This window comes from Ranitomeya imitator, chromosome 7 (assembly GCF_032444005.1).
Source record: "Ranitomeya imitator isolate aRanImi1 chromosome 7, aRanImi1.pri, whole genome shotgun sequence".
NCBI classification, from domain to species: domain Eukaryota; kingdom Metazoa; phylum Chordata; class Amphibia; order Anura; family Dendrobatidae; genus Ranitomeya; species Ranitomeya imitator.
The window spans coordinates 90,223,536-90,241,485 of record NC_091288.1 but is presented as its reverse complement, the minus strand read 5'-3'; the positions used below and the strand labels follow the sequence as shown (position 1 = coordinate 90,241,485).

Genomic DNA, 17,950 nt, shown 5'->3' with positions numbered 1-17,950 from the left:
AATCCCCACCCCACAAACTTGCACACCCTCGCAGAAATCTTAAACACCTTGATCTACACTCACTCTCTGATTCCCTCCTCCCTTTTACAGACATAAGTTCGCTACACAATGAGGATGCGGCTGCCACTTTGTACAACACAATAGCTGTAGCTCTGGAATCGGTTGCCCCTCTCACACATACCAAAGCTCGCAAAATCAACAGACAGACCTGGCACACCAGCCTGACCAAAGAACGGAGGTGGGCTTTCAGGGCTTCTGAGCGAAGATGGAAAAGATCCCACTCCAATGAGCAGGGGTGGGCAATTAATTTTGCCATGGGGCCGCATGAGAAAGTAGGATGGTTTTAGAGGGCCGAACTAATATAATTACCTATTTTTCGGACTATAATACGCACCGGACCATATAGGCGCACCCAAATTTGGGGTGAAAATTGCAGAAAAAAAGATTTTTTTATAAGATGGGGGTCCGTCTTATTGTCCGAATTTACAGTATCTTACGGTAAGATTCTTACCTGAGGGCTGGCGGTGGCAGAGCAGGGTCACAGGAGGCATGGTGTCGGCAGAGGTGGGGTGATGCGGTGTGGCGAGATCTAAATCTGCAAACTCGGCTTCAGGAAAATGGCCGCCGCGATCTCCATCTGCGCACGCGGGGCCTCCCGCGGCCATTTTCCTGAAGCCCCGTGAAGCAGAGCACTCCATCTGCGAACGCGCGGCCTCGGGAAGATGGCGGCCGCCGCCGCCACCGATAAATAGGTAATCAACCCGGATCTGCTCCTCCTCAGAAGCGGCTGGCCGAGCGGTGCCGAGGGCGGCTGTCAGAAGTGACAGCTAGCTGGCGGGCCGCTTAAAATCATCAGGCGGGCCGGATGCCGCCCGCGAGCCGCATCTTGCCCAGGTCTGCCAATGAGCAATTCATCGCATTCAAACAGTCCCTCACTACTTTCAAGGCCTCATTCGCTGCAGCAAAACAAATCTACTTCTCATCTCTCATATCCTCCCCGTCTCAAAACTCTAGAGAGTTATTCAACACTTTCAATTCTCTCCTCCGTCCCCCAGCACACCCTCCCTCTCCACTCATTTCGGGCCGAAGACTTTGCCTCATTTTTCAAGCAGAAGATTGATAACATCAGAGACCGTTTTGGTCAACAACCCCCAGAAGATCGACTCTCCACTCTACTCTCAAAATCGCATCTCACCACCTGGGCACTTGACCCAATCCCATCCCAAACCTCACCACAGTCTTCATCCCAACCCTAACCCATCTCTTCAACCTATCACTAACTGGTGTCTTCCCCTCAAGCTTTAAATATGCCTCAATCACACCTATCCACAAAAAGTCCTCTTGACCCATCTTCTGTATCTAGCTATCGCCCTATATCACTTCTCCCCTATGCCTCAAAACTACTGGAACAACACGTCCATCTTGAACTTTCCTCCCACCTCTCTTCTTGCTTCCTCTTTGACAGCTTACAATCTGGCTTCCGTTCACACCACTCCACTGGAACTACCCTAAGGTCACCAATTAACCACCAAGGCCAAGCGACGCTAATCTGTCCTCCTCCTCCAGGACCAGTCCTCTGCCTTTGACACAGTGGACCATTCCCTATTATTACAGACCCTCTCATCCCTTTGCATCACAGACTTGGCCCTATCCTGGATCTTGTCATACCTAACAGACCAGACATTCAGCATCTCCCACTCACACACCACCTCCTCACCTCCCCTATCTGTCAGAGTCCCGCAAGGTTCAGTCCTAGGGCCCCTGCTCTTCTGCATTTATACCTTCGGCCTGGGACAGCTCATAGAATCTCACGGCTTTCAGTATCATCTCTATGCTGACGACACACAGATCTACATCTCTGGGACCAGATATCACCACCCTACTAACCAGAATCCCAACATGTCTGTCTGCTATTTCATCCTTCTTCTCAGCTAGATTTCTAAAACTTAATATGGACAAAACAGAATTCATAATCTTTCCCCCATCTCACTTGACTCCCCCAACAGACCTATCCATTAAAGTAAATGGCTGCCCACTCTCCCCTGTCCCACAAGCTCGCTGCCTCAGTGTAATCCTTGACACTGATCTCTCCTTCAAACCACATATCCAAGCCCTTTCCACTTCCTGTCGACTTCAACTCAAAAATATTTCCCGGATCCGTACATTCCTCCACCAAGAATCTGCAAAAACCCTAGTCCATGCCCTCATCATCTCCCGCCTTGACTACTGCAACCTCCTGCTCTGTGGCCTCCCCTCTAACACTCTCGCATCCCTCCAATCTATTCTAAACTCTGCTGCCAAACTAATCCACCTGTCCCCCCGCTATTCCCCAGCCACTCCCCTCTGTTAATCCCTGCACTGGCTCCCCATTACCCAAAGACTCAGTTCAAAACTCTAACACCATGGCATACAAAGTCATGCACAACCTGTCTCCTCCATACATCTGTCACCTCATCTCCCAGTACTTACCTGCACGCAACCTCCCATCCTCTCAAGATCGTCTTCTATATTCCCCTTTTATCTCCTCTTCGCACAATCGCATACAAGATTTCTCCTGCGCATCCCCCATACTCTGCAACGCTCTACCCCAACATATCAGACTCTCGCCTACCGCGGAAACCTTCAAAAAGAACCTGAAGACCTACCTCTTCCGACAAGCCTACAACCTGCAGTAACCACCGATAGACCAAACCGCTGCACGATCAGCTCTACCCTCACCCATCCCTTGTAGATTGTGAGCCCTCGTGGGTAGGGTCCTCTCCTCATATACCAGTCGTGACTTGTATTGATTAAGATTATTGTACTTGTTTTTTATTATGTACACCCCTTCTCACATGTAAAGCACCATGGAATAAATGGCACTATAATAAATAATAATAATAATATGTAGTTAAAACAAAGTATATTAGAAATAGTAGAATTTTCTTTTACATAGTGATAATGCTTTATTTCTATAAAACTAGAAGACATTCTTATAGCATGCTATTCATTAAATACAAAAGCTAACACTCACCTTCCTGCAGATGGCAACTCGTACCGTGAGATCCAACTTGTAAGACATGTGAACCACTGCTAGTAGGTCTCTGTAGTTTATAACTGGATCTGTATTATTTAAGACAAAACGGTTTGATCACTTAAAGGGAATGTGTCAACAAAAAAATAAAAAACTAGTTCACAACAATAGGTTATGTTAAACATTTTTAACAATTTCTGGTGATATTCTCTGTCAACTTACTATTAGTGATGAGCGAGTATACTCGTTGCTCGGGTTTTCCCGAGCACGCTAGGGTGGTCTCTGCGTATTTGTAAGTGCTCGGAGATTTAGTTTTCCTTGCCTCAGCTGCATGATTTACAGCAGATAGACAGCTTGAATACATGTGGGGATTCCCTAGCAACCAGGCAACCTCCACATGTACTCAGGCTGGCTAGCAGCCGTAAATCATGCAGCTGCGTCAACAAAAACTAAATCTCCGAGCAGTTACAAATACTCGGAGACCACCTGAGCAACAAGTATTCTCGCTCATCACTACTTACTATGTATTTTTCCCATACAAAAAGCTTAAGATTTTGTAGTCTTTGTCAAGGCCTCTAAGCTCATGGTAGATGGGCACTTTCTTCTCAGCAGTCTAATTGTCATAGACATGACTACTCTTACATACACAGTAGATAACACAGATTCCACTATTCAAAATATTCATTAAGTCACAATTCAATTAACCCGTGCATATATCTTAAAGCATATTTCTGAACAGTTTTAACAGTAGCCAATTTAGATGTACAGCCCTCCATCATTTCCAGAAAACAGAGTTTAAACAATGTAAATCTGGAAAAGACTAAATTACTTACTGGTAATGGGATTTTTCAGAATCCATGACAGCACCACCTGAGAGAAGGGATAGGCCTTTTAAGAAGAGGAAACCTACCATTAAAAAGGTTGGTACCTCTCCACTACATCAGTTGTTTACAGAGCATGAAAAAAACACTACTTAATGGTTATATACACCATTACACAACATGTTATTTTCTTATAAACACTGCGTGAATCCAACAACACAAGGGAAACAAAGTGACCACTCATTACCAGTAAAAGGAGGGAATATAAGGGTGCTGTCATGGGTTCTCGAAAAGCCTGTTACTGGTAAGTAATTTAGTCTTTTCCCATCACCAATGACAGCACCACCTGAGAGATTCACAGAGAAACTTTAAACTTCGGGTGGGACTACAGCCTGTAGAACCAGTCTCCCAAGGGGAAGATCAGCAGAAGACCTCAATCGAGCCTACAGTAGGTGCAAAGTGAAGATTGTGTTGCAGACAAACATAAATGTTTGATTGAGACATCCGCTTTCTCTGTGTAGGAGGTTGAAATAGCCCAAGTAGAATGAGCTTTAAGGTCTCCCGGGAGTGCCCTATTTGTGCAATAAACCAACCCTATAGCCTCTTTAAAGGGGTTTTCCTATGAACAAAAGTTAATTTTTATCAATAGTTAATGGAATGATAGTATGTTCCACAATTGGATGTATTTAAATGACAATTTTCTCTAATCCCTTTTAGAACTGCTGGAACCAGCAACCAGCATCATAAGAGGAAAGGCATATACCAGACCAAAATCTAATTTCAGCAGGAAGGCATCCACGTCTTGAAGCTATCCCCTGGGACCCAGTGACCAGAATTTTCTCACCTTTCTCTCCTGTCACTAATTAGATCTATGTCTGGAAGCCCACAATCCACAATCTGATTGAACACTCTCCGATTCAGAGTCCACTCCCCATTTCAGTTGGATGTGGCTTAAAAAGTCTGCTTGCAATTTTCTTCCCTCTTTATGTGAAACGCGGTTAAAGATAAGAGAGGAGACTGCGCCATCTGAAAGATCTGATCAGACAGTGTCATTAGGGATCTAGGCCTAGTTCCCCCCTGATGGTTTATGTAAGATACAGTAACCCTGTTGTCTGACAAGACTTTTACGTGACCATGTATAAATGACAGGAGCTTTCTAAAGCTAGTTTCACACTAGTGTTTTGCCGAGCTGCGGACTTCCTCCATGAAGCTCTGCCCACGGCCGCACCTCCGCCGCTCAGCTCCGCCTACGTCCGCATGCGGCCTGCGTGCCCATCTTTAACATTAGGTACCCAGGTCGTGCGGATGTATGTGGATGCCTCAGCATGCGTTGTTTTGACGATGCGGTGACCTGCGTCGAACGCAGCTGGTTGGAATTTTTTTTCTCCGCAATGTCAAAACGACGCATGCGGAGGCATCCGCATACATCCGCACGACCTGCGTACCTAATGTTAAAGATAGGTACGCAGGCCGCATGCGGACGTAGGCGGAGCTGAGCAGCGGAGGTGCTGCCGTGGGCGGGGCTTCACAGAGGAAGTCCACAGCTCGGCAAAACGCTAGTGTGAAACTAGCCTTAGAGACTGCATAACTTCAAAGAGTTTCTTTAGGATGGAGGACCAGATCTTTCTTCTCTTGTACATCAGCCTTGGCCACGGAGATCTCACAGATGTGCCCCCACATCCCTGAGGGCTTACATTTGTAGCAATGAACCATGATATCCGATTCAATTAAGGAATTCATCTGTTTATGTAAATTTTTGTCTACAACCACCAGAGAAGAGATTGAGTTGCCGCTGAAGAAAGAGTAAAGGTACCTTCACACTGAACGATATCGCTAGCGATCCGTGACGTTGCAGCGTCCTGGCTAGCGATATCATTCAGTTTGACAGGCAGCAGCAATCAGGATCCTGCTGTGATGTCGTTGGTCGCTGCAGAAAGTCCAGCACTTTATTTCGTCGCTGGACTCCCTGCAGACATCGCTGAATCGGCGTGTGTGACGCCGATTCAGCGATGTCTTCACTGGTAACCAGGGTAAACATCGGGTTACTAAGCGCAGGGCCGCGCTTAGTAACCCGATGTTTACCCTGGTTACCATCGTAAAAGTAAAAAAAAACAAACACTACATACTTACATTACGCTGTCTGTCCCCGGCGCTCTGCTTCTCTGCACTGGCTGTGAGCGCCGGCCAGCCGGAAAGCACAGCGGTGACGTCACCGCTCTGCTTTCCGGCCGCTGTGCTCACAGTCAGTGCAGGAAAGCACAGCGCCGGGGACAGACAGCGGAAGGTAAGTATGTAGTGTTTTTTTTTTTACTTTTACAATGGTAACCAGGGTAAACATCGGGTTACTAAGCGCGGCCCTGCGCTTAGTAACCCGATGTTTACCCTAGTTACCGGCATCGTTGGTCGCTGGAGAGCTGCCTGTGTGACAGCTCTCCAGCGACCAAACAGCGACGCTGCAGCGATCGACATCGTTGTCGGTATCGCTGCAGCGTCGCTGAGTGTGAAGGTACCTTTAGAGTTGTGGCCAGATTACTTATTAATTTTGACACTTAGCTGGACACCTTTTCCCCTTTCGCCCTTGGAAGATAAATCTGATTTACTGAGTCTAGGAGATGATGAGGGAAGGCCTGTACTGGTTTAGATTCTAATCTTGATTTTTTTTTTTTTTTTTTAAATTGAGTAGGAAACCTAACCTTGTCAAGGTTGCCCTTAACTCTGCCAACTGAGTTCTGCAACGCTCCACGGATATGCCCACAATCAGAAAATCGTTGAGGCATGCTTCTTTCTTTCATTGGAGAGTTGTCATTTCTGCTAAAATCTCCGTTAAGCCTTGAAGGCACTATGGCAACCAAAGGGAAGGACCCGAAACTGAAAACCTGATTTCTCCTTTAATGCCGAAAGCTACTCAGGAATGTTTGGTGTTTCATGTGAATTACAATGTGATCGTACAGTTTCTTTAAATCCTAGACTGTAATATAACAATCTGGAAGCAGAAGTTTTATAGCTGATCTTTTAGACATTTTAAATTATCAAACTCTCTGGAATTTGTTCAGCCTTTTCAGGTTGTAGCAAAGGCAGGTAGGACTTGGTTAAATTCTAGCTGTACAGGTTTTGATTAGGGGCATCTGGGGAGCTCTACACATGATCAGGCTAGGCATTCACCAGACTGCTGGAAAGCAGAGCAGAATGGATGTGTCTTAGGCTAGTTTCACACTAGCATCGGATTCGGCCCGTCGCATTGCGTCGGGCCGAGATTCCGACGCTAGCCTTTGATGCGCCGCACAACAGGTGCAGCGGATGCATTTCTACGGCGCATCCGCTGCCCCATTGTAAAGTGCGGGGAGGTGGGGGCGGAGTTCCGGCCGCGCATGCGCGGTCGGAAAAAGTGGTGCGTCGGCAGCAAAAAACGTTACATTCAACGTTTTTTGCTCCCGGCGGTCCGCCACAACACGGCGCAACCGTCGCACGACGGTTGCGACGTGTGTCAATACGTCGCAATGTGTCGGTAATGTTACTCTATGGGGCAAAAACGCATCCTGCAAACAACTTTGCAGGATGCGTTTTTTCCCCTAAACGACGCATTGCGACATATTAAAAAAAAACGCTAGTGTGAAAGTAGCCTTAGAGTCAAACCGAGAGACAGGCCAGAGAATCTCCCTGAGCTGGTCTGCACAGGGCAGTGTGCAGAGAACCCCAAGTATCAGTGGTTGCTATGGACAATAGAGGTTTGTTTAGTTAGTGCCTGGACAAGACTAGGGAGTTAGGTTTATGATTTTTTGATTCCTGGTGCTGTGCAAAATGTGGAAAGCAATAAAACTGCACTTGTTTGGAACAAAATTCACATTGGTTGTATGGAGGCGAACTAATCAATACCCACCTTAGAGTGTATCCTTACAAGGTTTTTTTCTTGGCCTGAAGGTTGTATTCGGTACTAAACAGAGGGAAGAGTATAACCCCTCTCTTTCTTGTCCTGGACCTCTACGAGGACTACCGTATATACTCGAGTATAAGCCGACCCGAGTATAAGCCGACCCTCCTAATTTTGCCACAAAAAAACTGGGAAAACTTATTGACTCGAGTATAAGCCTAGAGTGGAAAATGCAGCAGCTACCAGTGAATTTCAAAAATAAAAATAGATGCTCCATATCGTTCATTATGGCCCCATAGCTGTGCCATTTAGTGCTCTGCACCGTTCATTATTGCCCCATAGATGTACCATAGAAAGGTGTGCCATATAGTGCTCTGCACCGTTCATTATTGCCCCATAGCTGTGCCATATAGTGCTCTGCACCGTTCATTATTGCCCCATAGCTGTGCCATATATTGCTCTGCACCGTTCATTCTTGCCCCATAGCTGTGCCATATAGTGCTCGGCACCGTTCATTATTGTCCCATAGTTGTGCCATATAGTGCTCTGCACCGTTCATTCTTGCTCCATAGCTGTGCCATATAGTGCTCTGCACTGTTCATTCTTGCCCCATAGCTGTGCCATATAGTGCTCTGCATCGTTCATTATTGCCCCATAGCTGTGCCATATAGTGCTCTGCACTGTTCATTATTGCCCCATAGCTTTGCCATATAGTGCTCTGCACCGTTCATTTTTGCCCCATATCTGTGCCATATAGTGCTCTGCACCGTTCATTCTTGCCCCATAGCTCTGCCATATAGTGCTCTGCACTGTTCATTCTTGCCCCATAGCTGTGCCATATAGTGCTCTGCACCGTTCATTATTGCCCCATAGCTGTGCCATATAGTGCTCTGCACCGTTCACTCTTGCCCCATATATGCTCCTTATAAAGCTGTGCACCGTTCATTCTTGCCCCATATATGCTCCTTATAAAGCTGTGCACCGTTCATTCTTGCCCCATATATGCTCCTTATAAAGCTGTGCACCGTTCATTCATGCCCCATATATGCTCCTTATAAAGCTCTGCCATTGCTGCTGCTGCTGCTGCAATAATAAAAAAAAAAAAAAAGTCACACTCACCTTTCTTGATTGCAGCTCCCGACGTCTCGTCCCGGCGTCTCTCTGCACTGACTGTTCAGGCAGAGGGCGCCACGCACACTATATGCGTCATCGCGCCCTCTGACCTGCACAGTCAGAGCGCAGACAGACGCCGGGAAGACAGAGCGGCGCCGGGAAGATGCAGCGACGCCCGGCGGGTGGAACGCGGACAGGTGAATATAAAATACTCACCTAGTCTCGGCGCTCCTGACGCTGCCCCTGCCTGTCACACTGTCTCCGGGTGCCGCAGCTCTTCCTGTCAGCGGTCACTGGACCGCTCAGACTCAGAGGAATGAATATGTGGCTCCACCCCTATGGGAGTGGAGTCCATATTCATTTCTCTAATGAGCGGTCCCACGTGACCGCTGACAGGAAGAGCTGCAGCACCCGAAGACAGTGTGACAGGCAGGGGCAGCGTCAGGTGCGCCAGGACTAGGTAAGTATGCCTCAGCGCCCTCTCCCCCTCACCCGCCGCCCCTGCCGCCCCCCATGACTCGAGTATAAGCCGAGAGGGGCACTTTCAGCCCAAAAACTTTGGCTGAAAATCTCGGCTTATACTCGAGTATATACGGCCTTTTACAGGATGGAAATGCTAAATTAGGAAAGCCGGTTTTATTGTCAACTGCTTTTCCCAAGATATCATCCAATACTGGTCCAACAGGTATTTCACCAAGTCAGCAGAGCAGCTGCCAGGAATGCCGCCATCCTCCATCTCATAGTAATAGCGGCTAAGATATTTTCCCCTGCTGTTTTAATATTTAGTTGGTCTTTCAACTGATCCAGCTATACCATCAGCGACCTGGCTGTACATATTTCTGAAATGACTGGTTTAAAAAACCTACATAGGATTCTCAAGTTCTCTTCTGGATACTATCCGCCGCCCTAGGGACTTTCAGAACTCCCATTTTGTTAAAGAGTACCATCGCCTATCTTGATGCTTTTGAAATGGCCACATTAATTTTAGGAGCCATGTCGCATATAGCAGAGGAATCCTAAAGAGGATATTTCTGCTTTGAGGATGAGGGTAAGAAACTCTTCCTTCCAGGTTTTTTTTTTTTTACACTCCCTTTGCTGAAGGAAGGGGGGCGTTATTTACAGAAAAAGTTCACCACTCCTCTATATAGTCTTGAATGGACGAGCTTGATATATACTAGAGTTGAGCGAATTTATTCGGATTCGGTTCCGAATACAATCGGCATCGAATTTGCAATATTCGTCGAACACAGCCGAACATCATTAGAGTCAAAGGGAGTAGAAATTACCACATATGTTCGGAACCGATTATCAAACATGCATTCGTCACGAATAGAATTCGAATATGGCAAATTCACATTCGGCAACCAAATCCAAACAAATTCGCTCAACTCTAGATATAACCTAGCACGGTGGCTCAGTGGTTAGCACTGCAGTCTTGCAGCACAGGAGTCCTGGGTTCAAATCCCACCAAGGACAACATCTGCAAAGAGTTCTCCCCGTGGGTTTCCTCCGGGTACTCCGGTTTCCTCCCACATTCCAAAGACATACTGATAGGGAAATTTAGATTGTGAGCACCATTGGGGACAGCGATGATAATGTGTGCAAACTGTAGAGCGCTGCGGAATAGGTTAGCGCTACATAAAAATAAAGATTTTTTTTTTTATTTTTTTTTTTTTTATAACCTCTCTTTATATGAATGGAACCAGGGATGCCGAGCCATACTCCCCTTCCAGGTCGGCACTCGCCCTGCCTCACCTGCATAGTGGCTGTAATCTGACAGGGGCGGGCCCATTTAGTTTAGAATGGCCATTAACCCCATGAATTGGTAATCCTGCCTTGCAGAGTCAACATTCTCTGAACTTGTTTTTGTCACACATTTCCTAGATTTTTCCTAGTAATGAAAATGACAAGAAACCTGAATTACAAGGTGAACATTCACGGGGGTCACTACTCAGGAGCTGTTTAGGTACCAGATTATGAAGAGAAATAATTTCTTCAAAATTATCTTCTTTGGATGCTGTGGACTCATCCATCCTGCTGGCACAATCCAACTTTCCCGGCACTGCCGCTGGCTGCTGCTGAGGAGGGTCTTCACGGACTGTTAGATAGCTGTTTCTGCCCTGGGCTGACAACAGCTTTCATCCAGCAGTCAATGCCCCACGAAAAACAGTATTGCCATTCAAATTCGGCACCTCCCCCAGCATACCCTGAAAGTAGAGTCATCACTTCCAGAGCACCTGACAACACCGGCAAGCTTGTCATCAGGGTGCGCTTTTTCCGATTTGCGCAGGCCTGGTACAACGCGGCAGCCAGCAGACATCGGTCTAATATACTGCTGCTGTCCATTGTCCACTCATAAGCAGATTTCATCTTTGGAACTGCTGTGTCGCTTACAGGACCCACCTGCTCTGGCCGCAGAAGTGCCATACCGCTACCCAGGCGACCAGGCCAGGGCCTAGGTCGGTCTTCATGTCCCACCGCAAAAAAAAAACCCAAAAAACTGATCTAAACTGGATTCTTTTTTTTTTTTTTTCTTTTTTTTTAACATTTAAGTCTATGGAGAACGGACCTGTTAAATAGCTGTCTCTTTTGTTCCATTTTTAACTGGTCCAGTAAGCAAAAAACGGATCCTTTTCAAACAAAAGAAAAACAGATGGCTAATAAACAGATCCATTTTCCATAGGCTTCAATGTAAATAAAAAAAAAAAAAAAAAACGGATTCAGTTGAAATTTTTTTTTTTTTTTTTTTTTTGCCAGACCCCCCCAAAAAAATGTTGAGTCTGCACAACTGGATCTGTTCTAATGGATGATTACTGCACATGTGAACATAGCCTCAAACCAAAATGTGAGGACAATAAATAGCTTTGGAGGGATACATATATTATTAATAAAATTAGGGAGAACCCCCCCAAAAATCCCTATCAAACCATAAAATTTAACTTTTAATGAGTATACATATAAAATACTAAGGGTATAAAAAAAGGTATAAAAATTGTCCCTAATCTGCTTCAAATGAAATTGTTCGTAACAATTTTGATTAGGAATATTCATTGGATGACACCCCGGGGGGCCAACGCTTATATGCAAGCATAAGACAGACAATATTATAGCACTAGTACCCCAACATGTTTCACTGCATATGCGTCATCAGGGGATGGGACACTGGCTATTCACTAAAAGTTACATTTTATGGTTTGATAGAGAGGGATTTTTGGAGGTTCTCACCAGTTTGTTAACAGCCTAAGAAGTGGAAAACAGGCAAATCTTATATTGACAGACAACATGCAAATAGTAAAAATAGAATAAAAATGGGAAAAAAACGTACCCGCTCTAAGCACTTGATTGAGAAGTCCTTTTATGAGTAATGTACTGACAGGAGCATCATTCACCAGTAAACCCAGTCCAGAGTAGCCCACTTCCCTCAGTCGAATTCGCTGCTTGCTTTTTTCATAAACTTTATTGCAATTCAGCATCTGTTCTAATATCTGTCAAAACATTATTTCAAGAAACCTGGTTTCAATTTCTAAAATTCCACTGCACCAGAGAGAATATCTATCCCATGTAGTTATATAAAGTTGCTACAAGTCACCTGAGCAATGTTCATTCCTAGCCAACATCTAGTCTGAGCTAGTAGGGACAAAACTGAGCACCATTAAGACACCTTTGTAGGTGCACGGTAATACTTTAAGTAATGGTATGCACACATGGAGTCTTTTTCAAAAGTTTTTGGAGCAGAAACTGAACAAAACCTCCAAGTTTTTAAGGTGTTTTGATTTTTTGTGGAGGATTTGGAAAGTTTCTATTCGCTTACTGCTACAAAACCTCCTTAAAACAAAACCCTGGGTGAACAGCCCCAAAAAACTTCACTTACCTTGAATACTAATTCTTTCAATCTGTCAGAATATCTCTGATTCAGCAGCAATGTATAAAGAATATCAGCACTGCCTGGCTCAAAGAGAAGCAGAAAAAGCTGGTCCTGAGTGGGAGTAGCGTTCAGGAGACTATGAATGACTTTCAATATTCCGCACAACTAAGAAAAAAAAAAAAAAAAGAGGACATGATGAAAAGAATGTAATTCAAGTGAGCGTTGAAAAGAATATATATATATATATATATATATATATATATATATATATATATATATATATATATATATATATATATATATATATATATATATATATATATATATATATATATATATATATATAGTAATTACCTGTTCTTCATCACTGGTCGCTGCAATGTAACCGATGACACTCTGAATCTCTTCCTGTGTGTCACCTTTGCTGAGAAAGTATTTGATGAGTCCAAACAGAGACATTCTTATTGTAGTCAAATCTTCAGATGACAAAGAATTCTCCTTACTAGGAGATTTAAAAAAAAACAAGAAAAATAAACAAGAAACAAGGGAAACAAAGAACGGATATAAATTTATAGATATTAAAAATTAAATTAAAAGAAAAACAAGCACAAATTACTTTGTTTACAAATCACAAATAAAAAATGGTGGGACTTATTGAAGTCATTATTCTATAAATTTTTCGGTTATTTTTCTCCTTGCTCTGGATGGCTTGCTCTCAGATGACATTTCCTTCTGTTGCTTGCTCATTTTTTGTGTTGCCTCTGAAATGCCGCTCAGATGAAGAGGTTTGATGTTGATCTGATATTGCGGAACAGGGGACTGCTTCCATTTAAAGCACACAACACCCCAGATGTGCCAATACTGGCACTAAAAATAATTTTTTGGTGTCAGATAACTTGCTATATTCAGATAGTCAGGGACAAACGTAATCACTGCCCTACCAAAGACAGCATTGTTTCATACCTGTAATATATTCGGATTGTATCCAACAAAAACTGAACACCATACTTTTTGCGGAAATGTTTTCTGCTATCCTTGATGATGGTTGACAAGTATTGTATGTGTCCTGTTACAAAAAAAAAAAAGAAAAAGAAAAATCAATGTGTTTCCGGTTAAAAATCAATTAAAAATCTGATGACAGCATCCAAAGTTAGAAAGTATGAACTAAAAAAAAAAAGTGTAAAAACCGGTCATACAGAACATTCAGAAAATATTCCTTCAGTCTTACACTTTTTTTTACGTCACTGCCTTATTGTAAAGTTAACATAATACCCAGTTACTGATGTTTGTATATACGTTATGCCATGCACAGAGTAAAAGAAGTGAAACACAAATCCTAAAAAAAAAAGTTCATTAGTAAATAGATAATATATGTAACATTATCCCTTAAAATTAGATGTTATAAAATTTTTGTTCAAAAACACCAATGTGTAAAAAACGTATGTAACACAGGACAAACACTACATAACCCTAAAAACCCCTATATGTCCCTGCCTAACTATGGAGGTGGGCAGGTGGGAAAAAAGACGTCTCTCCATAAGCCCGTCCTTTGATAGACCCTGTAACTAATGCAGGTGGGAAAACATAACGCTTTAAAAAAGATGAATTATAGATTGCAGGGAAGTGTTAAATCACTATAGGCTAAACGAGCAGACTACATAAGGGTATACTAGAAATAACTTATAATAAATGGTGTGTCCCTCTATAAAAAATAGGGAATAGGAACCCTGTACAACAAATAGAAACACCCTTCATAAGAAATGGTCCAATACAGAAAAATAGCTAATCCACAGAACCATGTGCACTTGGCATAGATGACTAGATATTAATAAAGTCCATATAATCAATGAAAGGGTTGTAAACAATGGGGGAACTTATCCCACCCAGAAGGATTCGCCTCAACGCGTTTCCCCGTCCATGTGGTTCATCAGGAGGCCCGGTTATATTACAGCAATGAGGTGTCCAGATAGAGGAAGCATACCTGACTAATCTATGTAGAACGGGGTTATATATCCCACCACATAGACAGGAGGCAATCAGCATCACGGGTATAATACCCTCCTGTGGGAAAACTTACGTCTCTCCATAAGCCCGTCCCTCCATGTGCCGCCATAGCGGCTAATGTACGCTCAAAACATACATGCCGGAAGTAAGGTTAGCGGCGTGACATGACGTATCGCGTTCCACCGTGGAACGCAAGGAAATAAAACCATTACCTTCAGTATACTCCCAGTCATGCGCAAAATTGTGCATTCAAAAGTGGAGAGCATAGATATATCTGGTCAGGCGCAAATGAAATCAGCAACTGGATGCAGGGTAATGCACCAATATCATCATGTTTTACGATCATTTCTTATAAATAAAACATTTAAATAGCGATGGAGTGTAAGTATACAGGTTATGATAAGTGTTGATAGTTATTGATGCAATTAATATTTTCAATGAGAGACGTGGTAAAATAGTGAACAGGGCGGAGAGAATCGCAGGTATACCTTAATGAAGATAAACGATACAAAGATAAAATCTCACTAATGAAGAACCAACAAAGGATTTTTTGTTGGACACTGATGGCCCAGAAATCCATTACAGAAAGTCCCTTAGAAACCGTGGGACTAGAGACGTCACTATTGTCAACTCATACAGCTGTTAACATAAGACAAATAGAATATGTAGATTAGATAAAGCAAGTATAGGAAAGGCACTCATTTAGACCTCTGGGGGACAAAGATTGCATCCTAAAAATCCATTCTGTCTCACGTTTTAGAATCGCCTTATCAAAGTCACCCACCCCTAATTCCAGGCTTAACCAACTCAATCATAGAAAAGGAGATTTTATCCAGGCATCCGCCATGTACACCATTGACATGGCGAGCAACGGGGGTATCACGTTTATTTCTTATGTCACCGAGGTGTTCTCCAACCCCAACTCTTAATTCCCTTATAGTTTTTCCAATGTAGTCCAAGGGGCATATGCATGTCGCTTTATATAAGAGATATAAGAGTCCCGAGCATCTGCAGTTAACAAAATATTTTTTCTGGCCCAGAGGCTAATGTTAGTGTCCCACCATTTTTCCTCTTCCCCAAAAATGAAAGTTTCCTCCCACCAGCCCAGGAACAAATTTGCATATGTGGGGGCACAAAGGCTCCCCATCTCTGTGCCCCTGAGCTGGTGGAAGTACTTACAAAGAACTATTTCCTTTTCGACAGTAAGGACAAAATTGAGAAGATGTTTAATAAACTCATTATGTTCCTGACATTCCCCAGATCTTGTTCTTAACAAGTGCCCTACCGCCTGAATACCAATATTATGGGGAATGCTGCTGTACAGAGCCTCCACATCGATTGATGCCAACATGACGTGGGGCTCCACAACAACATTCTCAAGCAAACTGAGTAAATAAGAAGTGTCCCTTACATAAGAAGGGAGTGACTCCACAAAAGGTCTCAAAATACGATCAATATAGATGCCAACATTCTGGGAAATAGAATCTATACCTACTACAATTGGATGACCCTTAAATGGTATCAAACCCTTATGGATCTTGGGGAGAGCATAGAAGGTTGGTATAGTTGGAGTAACCGGTACAAGATAGAAAAATTCATTTTGTGATAGAAACCCTTTATCCCCTGCATCATTCAAAATAATTGTTAGATCTCCAGAGCAAACAGATGTAGGATCACTAGACAGAATTTCATATGTGTCTCTATCATTTAAAAGGGTCTCACACATCTCAAGGTATTGAGGGTGATCCAGAATAACAATGTTTCCCCCTTTGTCTGATGATTTAAAAATCAGATTTTTATTTTTTTTCTAGATAAGCCAAAGCAAGTTATTCACTTGCTATTAAGTTCTTTTCCCTTTTAAGATCAACATTGAAATCCTGCATAGGTCTGTTTCAACCAATTTGATAAAGATATCTATACTGGTAATATCATTAATCGGTGACATCTTGGTGCTTTTCCTTTTACGATTCTAGGAAATAGCGACCACAATATTGTACAGTTTCACCTGTCTTTCACTAGGGGGACTTGTCAGGGAGTCACAAAAACACTGAACTTTAGGAAGGCAAAGTTTGGCCAGCTTAGAGATGCCCTTAATCTGGTAGACTGGGACAATATCCTCAGAAATAAGAATACAGATAATAAATGGAAAATGTTTAAGAACATCCTAAATAGGCAGTGTAAGCGGTTTATACCTTGTGGGAATAAAAGGACTAGAAATAGGAAAAACCCAATGTGGCTAAAACAAAGAAGTAAGACAGGCAATTAACAGTAAAAAGAAAGCATTTGCACTACTAAAGCAGGATGGCACCATTGAAGCTCTAAAAACTATAGGGAGAAAAATACTTTATCTAAAAAACTAATTAAAGCTGCCAAAAAGGAAACAGAGAAGCACATTGCTAAGGAGAGTAAAACTAATCCCAAACTGTTCTTCAACTATATCAATAGTAAAAGAATAAAAACTGAAAATATAGGCCTCTTAAAAAATAGTGAGGAAAGAATGGTTGCAGATGACGAGGAAAAGGCTAACATATTAAACACCTTCTTCTCCACGGTATTCACGGTGGACAATGAAATGCTAGGTGAAATCCCAAGAAACAATGAAAACCCTATATCAAGGGTCACCAATCTAACCCAAGAAGAGGTGCGAAACCGGTTAAATAAGATTAAAATAAATCTCCGGGTCCGGATGGCATACACCCACGAGTACTAAGAGAACTAAGTAATGTAATAGATAAACCATTATTTCTTATTTTTAGGGACTCTATAGAGACGGGGTCTGTTCCGCAGGACTAGCGCATAGCAAATGTGGTGCCAATATTCAAAAATGGCTCTAAAAGTGAACCTGGAAATTATAGGCCAGTAAGTCTAACCTCTATTGTTGGTAAAATATTTGAAGGGTTTCTGAGGGATGTTATTCTGGATTATCTCAATGAGAATAACTGCTTAACTCCATATCAGCATGGGTTTATGAGAAATCGCTCCTGTCAAACCAATCTAATCAGTTTTTATGAAGAGGTAAGCTATAGGCTGGACCACGGTGAGTCATTGGACGTGGTATATCTCGATTTTTCCAAAGCGTTTGATACCGTGCCGCACAAGAGGTTGGTACATAAAATGAGAATGCTTGGTCTGGGGGAAAATGTGTGTAAATGGGTTAGTAACTGGCTTAGTGATAGAAAGCAGAGGGTGGTTATAAATGGTATAGTCTCTAACTGGGTCGCTGTGACCAGTGGGGTACCGCAGGGGTCGGTATTGGGACCTGTTCT

The 17,950-nt window shown here is 43.2% G+C and overlaps 1 protein-coding gene across 3 annotated transcripts in view; it reads right to left on the bottom strand.

The window, feature by feature from the left end:
- NBEAL1 (neurobeachin like 1) overlaps positions 1-17,950 on the bottom strand; it is a 287,965-nt gene that overhangs the window by 91,025 nt on the left and 178,990 nt on the right. For all 3 annotated transcript variants that reach the window (XM_069733637.1, XM_069733636.1, XM_069733638.1), the window contains 5 exons: positions 13,644-13,746; positions 13,035-13,182; positions 12,687-12,845; positions 12,141-12,300; positions 3,014-3,102 (listed from right to left, as the gene is read on the bottom strand). In XM_069733637.1, coding sequence (XP_069589738.1) covers positions 3,014-3,102; positions 12,141-12,300; positions 12,687-12,845; positions 13,035-13,182; positions 13,644-13,746 — 659 coding nt within the window. The remainder of the gene's footprint in view (positions 1-3,013; positions 3,103-12,140; positions 12,301-12,686; positions 12,846-13,034; positions 13,183-13,643; positions 13,747-17,950) is intronic.